The sequence below is a fragment of the Loxodonta africana genome, chromosome 24 (assembly GCF_030014295.1).
Source record: "Loxodonta africana isolate mLoxAfr1 chromosome 24, mLoxAfr1.hap2, whole genome shotgun sequence".
In the NCBI taxonomy this organism is placed as follows: Eukaryota; Metazoa; Chordata; class Mammalia; order Proboscidea; family Elephantidae; genus Loxodonta; species Loxodonta africana.
In genome coordinates this window covers 58,834,975-58,847,879 of record NC_087365.1, presented here as the reverse complement: position 1 = coordinate 58,847,879, position 12,905 = coordinate 58,834,975, and the positions used below count along the sequence as shown (strand labels likewise).

Here is a 12,905-nt window from a genome sequence, read left to right as displayed (position 1 = left end):
AGTGCTTTCCAGGTTCAGCACAGGAGGAGATGGCCATAGGGTAAAGGAAGTATTCCCAAGGCTGAAAGCCAATGAAAGATCTTAGGTGTGAGGAAGGGGTCTAAAAGGTCCAGTTCCCTTGGCCCCAAGTGCCTAGAAGCTTCAACCTCATGGGGCCATTTTGGAGATTTTCACACTCACCAATGGAAGGGAAGAAAAGCATGCCTTCCAGTGACGGGGTCCAATTTATTACAGCACCTGTTATAAACATTCAGCTACATAACTTCGGCAGAAAGCAAATTTGTCATCTTGAGAGGAATTTGATGCTCCAAATAAATAAGAGATGAGGCTCATAAGCAGACTTCTCCCTACTTGAAACTCCTTCATTATTAAGAGAGTGAGAGACACAGACACAGTGCAAATTTGAACAAGATGGGAAGTGCGAGGCAAGAAATTAAATAACTCCAAACAGACCAGCGGGGATGGTAACTGGAGGCTTGGATGAATGGAGCCAATTAATCTCCCGGAATGCAAATGGCTCAGATCAGCTACCCCATCTGCATCGAAGATGTCAAACCTCTCTAAACCAAGAGTTCCTCAGGAATCAGAAGCTTGATTTTACCCTATTCCTTTGTGTGTGTGTGTGTGTGTGTGTGTGTGTGTTCCCATCTAATACAGGTGTTCCTTTTTAGAGGAAATGTTCAATAAATTCTTCAAAATGAGGCATTTGTAGGTTTGTTTACACCAGTGATTCCCAACTGGGAAAGATTTGCCCCCCAAGGGACATTTAACAAAATTCCTGGGTGGTGAAAACCGTTAAGTGTTTGACTATATACTGAAAGATTGGAGGTTTGAACCCCCCCCGAGGTGCCTCAGAAGAAAGGCCTGGTGGTCTACTTCCTAAAAATCACAGCCATGAAAACCCCCTGGAGTGTGGTTCTACTCTGCACACATGGGACTGTCGTGACTAGGGATTGACTCTACAGCAACTGGGTTTTGCTGTGGTTTTAATCGCAAAGAGTAAAACACAGATTGCTCTGTTCCTTCCTTAACCAGAAAAGAAAAGAAAAAAAACTAATTTGAGTCCGAATGGATAGTCACTGGAACTGAAGAATCCAAGAAAAAAAAGTATTAGGAACTTTTAAGATGCATCTTTTAAAACCATAAAGTTTGCTGAGTTGGAACAAAGTTGCTGAACTGTTTCTGTAAGAGATTTTTCAAGGGGGAGGAGATGAGGAAAGGACGGCTTTGAGTTTCAGGGAGTTACATTAAACACACTGTGTCCTGGTTGAAAGCTTGTCATTTTAAAATTATCTATTTCTTGAAAAAGATGAAGGAGATTTTTTCCTTAGTTCTGCATGGCTGACCTCAGAGAGGCAGCAAAAATTCCACTGCAGTGTTATTTATATTCAGATAATGTTGGTGACAGTGTCACTATCCTGGTGAGAAAAAGCGATTAGAAAGACAGATGAGGCCCTTCCAGCCTTTTATTGATAACGTCTTACACTGGTAAGGCACTTCCTATTTTCAAAGTACTTTTTAGTTTGTACCTTTGGAGCCTTACCATATTCTAAGACGGTGAGCTTCCTGAGCGCTGGGACTTTGTCTCGTATGTCTACGTGTGCCCAATGGCTGTGGACATCATTAGGTTGAAGAGAACCTGGTGAGAAAGGCCGGGCAGATATTCCCGTCACCATTTTACATACAAGGAAGCCATGAAGGCGCCATTTTGGAGAGATTCTTTCATGGTTACAAGGAAGGCTGATAAGAGACACAATGGGTCGTTACCCCTAACCACACTGTTCGACTGAGAGTTATTATAAAAAGAATTTTCTCTCTTTTTGTGGTTCAATGTCCCCACCTCATGCTGAGCTCATTGCTCTGTAGGACTCTGTCCCTTTGTCTCCTGCACTGTTAATCCTTGTTCCAGAAATTGCTATGAGGGTTCATATTCTGGTTTCCCACCCCACCCTAGTTGCCAACAGTTGTAATCATAATCCCAAACAATGAAACGATTGCTCAAAAGTAGCTAAACAAAGCAAAGTTAACATAGTGCTATTGGGTTGAAGGTGAAGGCAGCTATCTACATCCCAACACATTACCTGACAAAGTGAAAATCCTTGGTCGCCATTTGTTCCACTAATCTACTTGTCTAATCATCATACTTGTTATGTGCCAGGAAATCTTCTAAGCATTTTATATGTATTCTATCACTGAATTCTCAAAATAATCTTATATGATCAAAGTTAACATCACCAGAGATAATACTATATGATCAAAGTTAACATCATCAGTGATAATCCTATATGGTCAAAGTTAATATCATCAGCGATAACCCTATATGATCAAGGTTAATATCATCAGTGATAACTCTATATGATCAAGGTTAAACAGCATCATTGATTGTATGTACCCTTGATATGATATGATGAGAATGACACTTCACTTTTGTCATCTCCCTCCCCAAAATTCATAACCCCAGTCCGATAATAAGAAATAACATTGAATAAACCCAAATTGAGGGACAATGAATAAGGAAGACCAAAGAAGAATTGATGCCTTTGAATTATGGTGTTGATGAAGAATATTGAATATACTATGAACCGCCAGAAGAATGAACAGATCTATCTTGGAAGAAGTGCAGCCAGAATGCTCCTTAGAAGCAAGGATAGTGAGACTATGTCTCACAAACTTTGGACATGTTATCGGATGGGGCAAGTTCCTGGAGAAGGACAGAAGGTCCGTGAAAAAGATGGAAGCCCTCAACAAAATGAGCTGACGCAGTGGCTGCAACAGTGGGCTCAAGCATAACAAGAATTGTGAGGATGCCATAGGACCAGGCAATATTTCATTCTGCTGTGCATAGGGTCGCTATGAGTCAGCACCTAACAACAACAACCACCACAAGATATCTGACCAGCACCAGTCAAGACTGTCACAGTCATCAAGATCAATGAAGGTCTGGCCCACTGTCATAATCCAGAGGAGCCTAAGAAGACATGATGACTAAATACAATGTGATGGCTTGAATGGAATACTGGGACAGAAAAAGGACATTAGGATAACTCTAGTGAAATCTAAACTGGGGAATTTAGCTTACAGTTGTGTTACCAGTGTTGGGTCTGTAGTTGTGACAAACATAAAACCCATTGGCACTGAGTTGATTCTGACTCATAGCTATCCTATAGGACAGAGTAGAACTGCCCCATAGAGTTTCCAAGGAGTGGCTGGTGGGTTCAAACTGCCAGCCTTTTGGTTAGCAACTGTAATCGCCTTAGCTCTTAACCACTGCGCCACCAGGGCTCCAAACATAAGAAATTAACAATAGGGGAAGCTGGGTGAAGTATATATGGGAACTCTCTGGACTATCTTTGCAACTTCTCTGTAAATCTAAATCTAAATGAAATGTATTTAAATTTATTTTTACTAATAAAACATGGCCCTCTAAAGCACAATTGTTTGCTCCAGTTGACGGGTGAGGGGACTATCTGGAGGAATGAGAAATCATTGTCTTCCAACAGGATGGATTATCATTCTCGCAATTCTCTTCTCCTGCTCTAGGGTTTGTGTTTACACCACAGTAATCCTCCAGGGCTCCGAGAATTAGATCATGAAAGAAAATCTTGCGGGGGCAATTTCTCAGCTTGGACGCCTGAGTGACCCAGCTGGCTCTGAGAGGAAGACAGAACCCGTCTGCAAGGCCTGGAGGCCGGGAGGTCTCACAGGCTCACTGAATGGCTCCCAGGGAGAAGGCGGAGGATTGATTTAGAAGCATGTTCAGAGACCTCCTCCGAACCCCTGCGAGTCTTAGATGTCTGAGAGCTTTGAAAAATGGCTCCAATTCCGTGGGGCCCGGGTGGCAGGAAATAGTCTGGAGTCACCTCTCACACCATCAAGACACCAAACTTTCCCCTCCTCCAGAGCCAAAGGCCCACAGCTGCTTCCAATCAGGGGAAGCGAGCCCTCAGGCAGGCTCCACATTCTCACCCATCCTCACCCCAGCTCTTCAAAGCAGTAGGTCCCCGCCCTGCAGCAAGGAAGACAACCCATCCAGGTCAAGAGCCTGAGCCTGTGTCTCCCTCTCTCTACCTCCCTTCACCAGCCCTGTTGCTTTTCTAATTGGGGGGGGGAGGGGGCGGGGAGTGGGGCAGAGGAAGCCCTCAGCTGCATCCAACATTGTCTATAATGATTTCCTGAGCTGACATGGAGGAAATATACTCTTTCTTTGGGCCCTAGCATCTGCCCACTAGTTTTCCCCCCAAAAACATTCAGTTAAGGAGCCCTGATGTGCAACAGTTAAGAACTTGGTCGCTAAGCAAAGGGCTGGGATTGTTCAAACCCTCCCAGCTGCTCCTTAAGAGAAAGAGCTGGCTCCCATAAAGACTTTTTTGCTGTTGTTAGGTGATGTCCAGTCGATTCCAACTTAGTGACCCTATGTACCACAGAATGAAACACTGCCTGGTCCTGCACCATTCTCACAATCGTTGTTATGCTTGAGCCCATTGTTGCAGCCACTGTGTCAGTCCATCTCATTGAAGTCTTCCTCTTTTTCGCTGACCCTCTACTTTACCAAGCATGAAGTCCTTCTCCAGGAACTGGTCTCTCCTGATAACAAGTCCAAAGTATGTGAGATGTAGTCTCGCCATCCTTGCATCTGAGGAGCACTCTGGTTGCACTTCTCCAAGACAGATTTGTCCATTCTTTTGGCAGTCCATGGTATTCTCAATATTCTTCACCAACACCTTAATTCAAAGGTATCAGTTCTTTGGAATGGTCACAAATATGGATCTCTTCCAGTCAGTTGGCCAGGTAGCTGTCTTCCAAATTTCTTGGCACCGGAAAGCAAGTGCTTCCAGCTTTGCATCCATTTGTTGAAACATTTCAATTTGTATTCTGTCAATTCCTGAACCCTGATTTTTGGCCAATGCCTTCAGTGCAACTTGGACTTTTTCCTTCAGTACCATCAGTTCTTGATCATATGCTACCTTCTGAAATGGTATTGAATTGAACGTCGACCAATTCTTTCTGGTACAGTGACTCTGTGTATTCCTTCCATATTCTTTTGATGCTTCCTGTGTCATTCACTATTTCGCCCATGGAATCCTTTAATATTGCAACTAAAGACTTGACATTTTTCTTCAGTTTTTACAGCTTGAGAAATGGTGAGTGTGTTCTTCCGTTTTGGTTTTCTAACTCCAGGTCTTTGCACATTCCCTAATAATACTTTACTTTGTCTTTTTGAGCTGCCCTTTGAAATCTTCTGTTCAGCTCTTTTTCGTGATTGTTTCTTCCACTTTCTTTAGCTGCTTGACATTCAAGAGCCAGTTTCAGAGTGTCTTCTGACATCCATTTTGGTCTTTTCTTTCCTTCCTGACTTTTTAATGACCTTATGCTTTCTCCAAGTATAATGTCCTTGATGTCATTCACAACTTTGTTCAATGCATCAAATCTATCCTTGAGATGGTCCCTAAATTCAGGTGGGATATAGTCAAGGTCCTGCTTTGGCTCTTGTGGACTTGTTCTAATTTTCTTCAGCTTCAACTCAAACTTGCATATGGGCAATTGGTGGTCTGTTCCACAGTCGGCCCCTGGCCTTGTTCTGACTGATTTAACATTGAGCTTCTCCATCATCTCTTTCCACAGATGTAGTCAATTTAATTCCTGTGTATTCCATGTGTTTAGTCACGGTTTATGTTGTTGAAGAAAGGTATTTGCAGGGAATAAGTTGTTGGTCTTGCAAAATTCTGTCATGTGATCTCTGGCATCATTTCCATCACCAAGGCCATATTTTCCAACTACCAGTCCTTCTTCATTGTTTCCAACTTTTTGCATTCCAATCACCAGTAATTATCAATGTGTTTTGATTGCATGTTCCATCAATTTCACACTGTGGAAGCTGGTAAAAATCTTAAATTTCTTCATCTTTAGCATTAGTGTTTGCTGAGTATGTTTGAATAATAGTCATGTTAACTTGTCTTCCTTATAGACATATGTGTATTATCCTATCACTGACTGCTTTGTACTTCAGGACACATCTTGAAATGTTCCTTTTGATGATGAATGGGACACCATTCCTCTTCAATTTTTCATTCCTGGCGTAGTAGACCATATGATTATCCATTTCAAAATGGTCAATATCAGTCCATTTGAATTTGCTAATGCCTAGGGTATCCATCTTTATCTTTAGGTGGCCATAAAGATTACAGCCTGGAAAACCTTGTGTGGCAGTTCTACTGTCATATGGGGTTGCTGTAAGTGGAAATGGGCTTGACGGCACCAAACAACAATAGCGTTCAGCTGTATGAGCGTTCAGTGCTCACAAATCTGCAATAGATGCAACAGGAAGTGTTGTCTCTTCCTTCCCAGCATTCACGCTGCCTTCCTCAGAGAATAGCCTGGGGCTCACCCCTCCCCTTTGAGCTTGCTCTCACCTTGGGGTTCTGATAGGAAAGACCCCCTCTTCCCTCCAGGTCTGGTGTAACCAAAGCCCCAGTGATGGGCTCAGGGGAAGGAAACAGGAGCCAAGTAGATTTGACCTGGATTTCATCACTAGCAACTAGCGTTCTCTTCACTGCCCAGCAAACGAGAAGGTCGCCTATGGCCTGCATGGGATCTGGTCAGCACCTGTTGTCCAGCATCCTGTCCTGTTTAGCAATGTGTCTTGCCTCTCTCACTCTCCCAAGGGCCCCACTTTGGCCAATTATATGGCCATGCTACTTAGGATACATAAGGAGTCCTGTTGGTGATGGTTAAGCACTCGGCTGCTAACCAAAATTTGACGTTTCAAACCCACACAGCAGGTCTGTGGGAGAAAGACCTGTGATCTGCTCCCATAAATATTAACCAAAACCTGTTAGCGTCAAGTCGATTCTGACTCATTGCAACCTTATAGGACAGAGTAGAACTGCCCCACAGAGTTTCCAAGCCTGTAAATCTTTACTGAAACAGACTGCCATGTCTTTCTCCCACTGAGCAGCTGGTGGGTTCCAAACGCCAACCCTCTGGTTAGCAGTCAGGTGCTGTAACCACTGTGCCAACTCTATGGGGCAGTTCAACTCTGTCACATGGGGTCACTATGAGTCAAAATTGACTTGCTGGCACCTAACAACGTAACAACAAAGGAGAATACTACCTTCCCCCAAGAAAATCACCATCAGCTGTTTGATACATGCTCCTCTCGCTCTTTTCTTCTACACTCAACTTGAACTGTTTGTTGCTTGCCCATTTTTACAAAAACGAGGCGTCCTATAAATACCATGACACAACTTCCCTGTCATATGTAGCAATTCACTCATTCTTTTTGGTGCTGCAGAAGCTCCCCTTGAGTGGGCGTGCTGTGGTTTATTTGACCTTGACCGTTGTCCCCACTAGGTCTCTATTTCAAACAGTACTGCATTCTCATAAAAATGTCTTGGTGTACTTGTATGCAAATTTTGGAGGACAAAGGTCTAGAAGCGGACATGTCACTTGAGAGAGGAAATCTTCAATAACCAATACCACACCATGAGTAGATCTCATTGGCTTGTTGGCTCTGATGCCACTTGCTTTGACCCAGACTCTCTGTGGCCACCTCCCTAGAGGACCAAGCCCATAAAAACAGAGCAAAGAGCTCACATGTATTTGGCACCTTCTGTGTGTGGGTCTCTCTGCCTCTTAGCATTTAGAACTTAATGTACACTATTATCATGGTTCACCCTGTGAAGTAGGTACAGCTATTATTCCCATTTTGCACATGAGAAAGCTGAAGCTCAGGGAAGGTAAGTAATGTGCTCCAAATCATATCACTGATACATGGGAAAATATGGATTTGACCCCAGTCCTGCATACTCTGGAGCTATGTTTGTGGTCCCTGCTCTCTCCCTCCCAACACTGTGTCTTGGAGCGGGCACGTTTTACCAATGGCTCTGCCTCTGCTCATGAAATCTGCACCATCATTGATTAGAGATCACAGCAATTGGTGTGTGGTTGCCTATGAAGTTTTTCCATCTGGTTTGAATTATTATGAAATCAGGATTATGCTCGCATTTTTCATGCTGTATCCTGGAAGACAGTGATTATTTTCTTTTATTCATTTATTTTCTTTTTCTATCAACTTTGCCTGCTAAATCCTCCTCAGTAGAACCTTCCTGATCTTCCCGAAATTGCACAGGATGAGGAGGATTTGCTGCTTCCGAAGTAAGCCAGCTACTTTGGGTGGGTCAGTGCCTTACAGACAGAACAGAGTTTCATGGCCTTTGCCTTGGGTCTATTTTGTCCCTAAACTTTTGGTTTCCTCAGGAAAAGCACGTTTCTATGACACCCACATATACAGACCTCTACAAACTCTTTCACAAACAGAATGTGTCTGAAGCCAAATAAAAAACAAGCCATTTTCTCCAGTGCTGTGGCCATGATGTTCCCCAGCCACAGGTTGTGACAATGACACTAATAACAAACAGTTAAAGATGTTATGGCCAAACTGAGCTGGGCTGTTCTCTAACTCTTGCTTTGTTCCCCGTGGCTTCCTTTAAAAAGGATCCTCTTAGAAGAACAAAGTAGGAGGCCTCACGCTCCCCAATTTAAAAACGTGCTACACTGCTATAGTAATCAAAACAGGCTGGCACTGGTCTAATGACAGACATACAGACCAAAATAATAAAATTGAGAGCCCAGAAATAATTCCATACATCTATGGAAAACTGATCATCAACAAGGTGCTAAATCCATTTAATGGGGGAAAGAACATTCTCTTCAACAAGTGGTGCTGGGAGAATTGTATTTCCACATGCAGAAAAATGAAGCAGGACCCATACCTCACACTAAACACAAAACAACTTCAAAATGGATCAAGGACTTAAATGTTAAAGCAAAAAAAAAATCAAGTTCTTAGAAGAATACATGGGGGCAAAACTATGGGACCTAGTTTTCTTTAATGATAGATTATCAAATATATCAACAAACGATGAGGAGAAGGAAACAAAAAAGATAATTTGGACCACATGAAAATGAAATACTTGCGTTTATCAAAAGACTTGATTGAGAGAGTAAAAAGACAACTTACAGATTGAGAAAAAAATCTTTGGGAACCAAATCTCTGATAAATGTATATAAAATTTCTACAAATTAACAACAAAAAGACAAAGAACCCAATCAAAAAATGGACAAAGGACATGGACACTTCCCCAAAGAGGACATTCAAGCAGCCAACGGACACATAAAAAGATGCTCGTCTCCATTAGCCATGAGAGAGCTAAAAATCAAAACTACAATGAGATACCACCTTACTCCTTCAAGAATGGCAATGATCAAAAAACCAGAAAATAACAAATGCTGGTGAGGATGTGGGGAGATCAGAACGCTTATCCACTGTGGAAAACAGTATGGCGATTTCTCAAAAATTTAGAAATAGAGCTACCATATGATTCAACAATCCCATTCCTAAGAATATACTCTAGGGAACTAAAAGTAAGGACACAAACAGACATATGTATGCCGATGTTCACTGCAGCACTGCTCACAACAGCAAAAAGGTGGAAACAACCCTTCAGCAGAAGAATGGATAAGCAAAATGTGGCACACACACGCCTTGGAACACTACTCAGCCTTAAAGAAAATGAAGTCCTGATACATTCTACAACATGGATGAACCCCAAAGACATTATGCTGAGCCAAATAAGTCAGTCACAAAAGCACAAATATTGTATAGTCTCACTTACATAAAATAACAAGTATCTATAATTATATATATATTATATAGAGACAAATGGTTACCAGTGGCTCAGGGCAGGAGAGTGGGGATGGAAAATCACTGTCTGACAAGTAGTGAATTTTTGTCTATGGTGATGGGAAAATTTGCATCAACTAAGGACAGTGGTCACACAACCAGACTGATGTGGCTGTTACCATTAAATTGTACACCAGGAAAAAAAAAAAAAAGGTAAAATGGCAAATGAAGTGTTTTCTATAATTTTACAACTACAACAGCAGCCAAAAAAAAAAAAAAAAAAAAAAGGCTGCACCGGTTGATACTACTTAACTGCAACTAAATATTTCATGGAATTAATTTTCTTGGTTTGAAGGTTTAGGGTCATGGTTGTGGGTCTATTCAGTCAATTGGCCTAGAGTATCTGTTCTATCTCCTAGATTGGTGAGTAGCACCTGGAGTCTGAAAAGCTTGTGAGCAGCCACCAAGACACAACAATTGTTGTCTATTCTCCTGGAACAGCAGTGGAACCGGGAATCAGAGAAGGAAATGGGCTGCAGGTTTAACTGACTCCGTAAACTACTACCTCCATTACCATGAGTCCAGAAGAAAGGGAAGACACCCTGATACCATAACTGAACGTCTTAATCAAGGAACCAATAGTTGGATCTTGATCAAAAGGAGGAAAGATTGTGGAACAGAATTTCAAATTCTTATTGGAAACTAGCCTTATTGGATCCAATGAGATCTATTGCCTGGAAACAAGTTTTAAGCCATGAACCAAAACTATCCCATGAACTCATCTATAAACTAAACGACAATTTAGCTCAGGTAGTAAAGAACGTTCGCTTTGAGAATTGTGCTCTTTTAAAGAATTATCTATACGAGATTAAATAGACCACAGTAACTTTAAAACATAGATAAGAACTTTAAGGGCCAGAGAGTCCAAGTTAACAATGGTGAAACCATATGGGCAGAGACAGGGAGAATGGTGACACAATGTGATGTATGTAACCATTGACAATGAACTGCACATATAAAAACTGTTGAACCGATATATATTTTGTTGGGTATATTTTCACCAAAAATAAATAAATGAATAAAAAGAATCTTCTTAGAACATCCAGGTGGCTGAATGGCAGCCCCTCACTAGAGAGACTTACAGAGGCATTGGACCTTTCCTGGTGTCGCGAAAAAGGAACCCTTACAGCTCACTGCTTTCAAACACTACAATCATCAGGGTCATCCTAGTGGGGCTCTAAGAGGAGTAGGGGGACTTGTGAGTCAATTGGGGGGGTGAGTTCTACACCCAGAATGTATTACCACACCACCCCACAAATCCCTTGTTCAGAAGGAGATACCAACAGATTCAGCAGAAGTACATAAGGGTCCCTGAGTGGTGCAAATGGTTTGCCGTTGTCTACTAACCTAAAGGCTGGTGGTTCAAACCCATCCAGTGAAGCCACAAAAGAAAAGATCACAGCCAGTAAAACCCTATGTGGCAAGTCTACTCTGTAACACATGGGGTCACCATAAGTTGGAATTTACCTGAAACAATGGGCTTGTTTTTTTTGTTTCTCTAGGACATAACACATATTAAAGGCCCACCTTATAACTCCCCAGGTTTAAAACTTACCTCCTAAACTCTGGGCAATGGAGAAATCCAGCAGACACCCATGTGCAAAGACACTGGAGACATTTGCAATGCCATCACTAGAGCTGAGGCAGCCTGGAGAAGGGATACATATAAGCAGATAAAGGTACCCATTAAGTATTATGTATCTGTTAAAAGTAATGGGTAAGATGAACACCTAGCAACATGGATGGATCTTAACAGCATAAGACATAATAAAGAGATTAAGATACAGGAGAGGATGTATAACAAAACCATTTATGCAAATTGAAAATGCACAGCACAAAATTTGTCTATGGCGGTCAGTAAAAGTTGGAATGATGGTTACCTCTGGAAGGATTAATAATTAACGGTGAAGTGTAGGAGAGAGCCTACCAGGTGCTGCGAGCCTTCTATATGCATACAGAGTATATATACGGAAGTCCACTGAGTGAGGTACTGAAGATTTGTATGTATATGTATATATACGTACAAAGCAATAATACACAAAATGATTAATAAATTTGTATGGTTGTCAGTGGGAAGCAACAGAAAAAGGGAGCGGAGTAGGATTAGAAAAGGGAATGGATGGATGGACGGACGGACGGATGGATGGATGGATGGATGGATGGGTGGATGGATAGATGGGTGGATGGATGGATGGATGGATGGGTGTGTGGGTGGCTGGGTAAATGCATGGATGGAAGGATGAATGAGTATGTGAGTGGCTGGGTGGATCGTTGGGTGGATGGATGGATGAGTGGGTGGATGGATGGATAAAGTGATAGACAAAAATAGGTGGGGGAGGAATAATGTTGACATTCTAAATCTACCAGGCAGGGGTCTAAGTTGCAGTGACATCAGAAGCTGACTCCAGCTAGCTCAAGTAGAGAAGGAATTTCTCAGAAGGACATTGATTAGCTCACAGAACTGACAACAATGTTGTTGAATTGAGCTCAGAAACAGGCCAGCCCCAAGGGAGGCTGGAAAGCTGAGAAGCCTCCGAGGCCTTGCTGCAGAGCTGGTGGGTGAGGACGCCACAGCTGGCCCTGGCACCCTGCTCACAGGACTCCACTGTCATGCCATTAGTGGGTGGTAATGGTCTCCCTGGAGATTCAAAGTCCTGGATGGGAGCATATGAGGACATGTGCCTGAACCACAGCCACTGTAGGTAGGGAGAAGGGACGGGGATCTTGAGTACCCTCTGGGCCTGTGGTGATAGACAACAGCCACACTGAGACAATTTCCCCCAGAGATGAAGGGTGTTTGATGCCGGGCACCACTCATGCCTTCGCTGCTCTGACAGATGGGGACAGGAGAGTACTGAGAGTGGAGGGGGGTGGACAAGAGTGTGTCCTAGGATTCAGGCTGCAAGTCTTGTCCTGTCCAGTAACATTAAATGCACGTGTGAAGCATCAGTATCCAAAGCAAGCAGCAGCCAAGACTACCACTGCAGAAATGAAGGAAAGGAAGGCAGTGGCTGTGGGTTCTGAGTGTGTGACGTTACCAGGGGTGGGTCAACTGTAGGGTGACCAACCTTCCCAGTTAGTCCAGGACTGAGGTGATTCCCAGGGCACTGGACTTTCAGTGCTAAAACTGGGAAGGTCTCCTGCAAACCAGCACAAGCAGGTC

General features: G+C 42.8%; 1 protein-coding gene across 3 annotated transcripts in view; it reads right to left on the bottom strand.

Moving 5' to 3' along the window:
• ZNF831 (zinc finger protein 831) overlaps positions 1–12,905 on the bottom strand; it is a 163,102-nt gene that overhangs the window by 15,736 nt on the left and 134,461 nt on the right. Inside the window, exons 5-6 of one of the 3 annotated variants that reach the window (XM_064276296.1) lie at positions 11,298–11,390; positions 1,452–1,639 (exon numbers count right to left, since the gene is read on the bottom strand). The exons of 1 other annotated variant lie outside the window; for it this stretch is intronic. In XM_064276296.1, coding sequence (XP_064132366.1) covers positions 1,467–1,639; positions 11,298–11,390 — 266 coding nt within the window. In that variant the 3' untranslated portion in view covers positions 1,452–1,466. Of the gene's footprint in view, positions 1–1,451; positions 1,640–11,297; positions 11,391–12,905 lie in introns of those variants that run through there. One more of the 3 variants, XM_023538787.2, reaches the window with a different exon arrangement.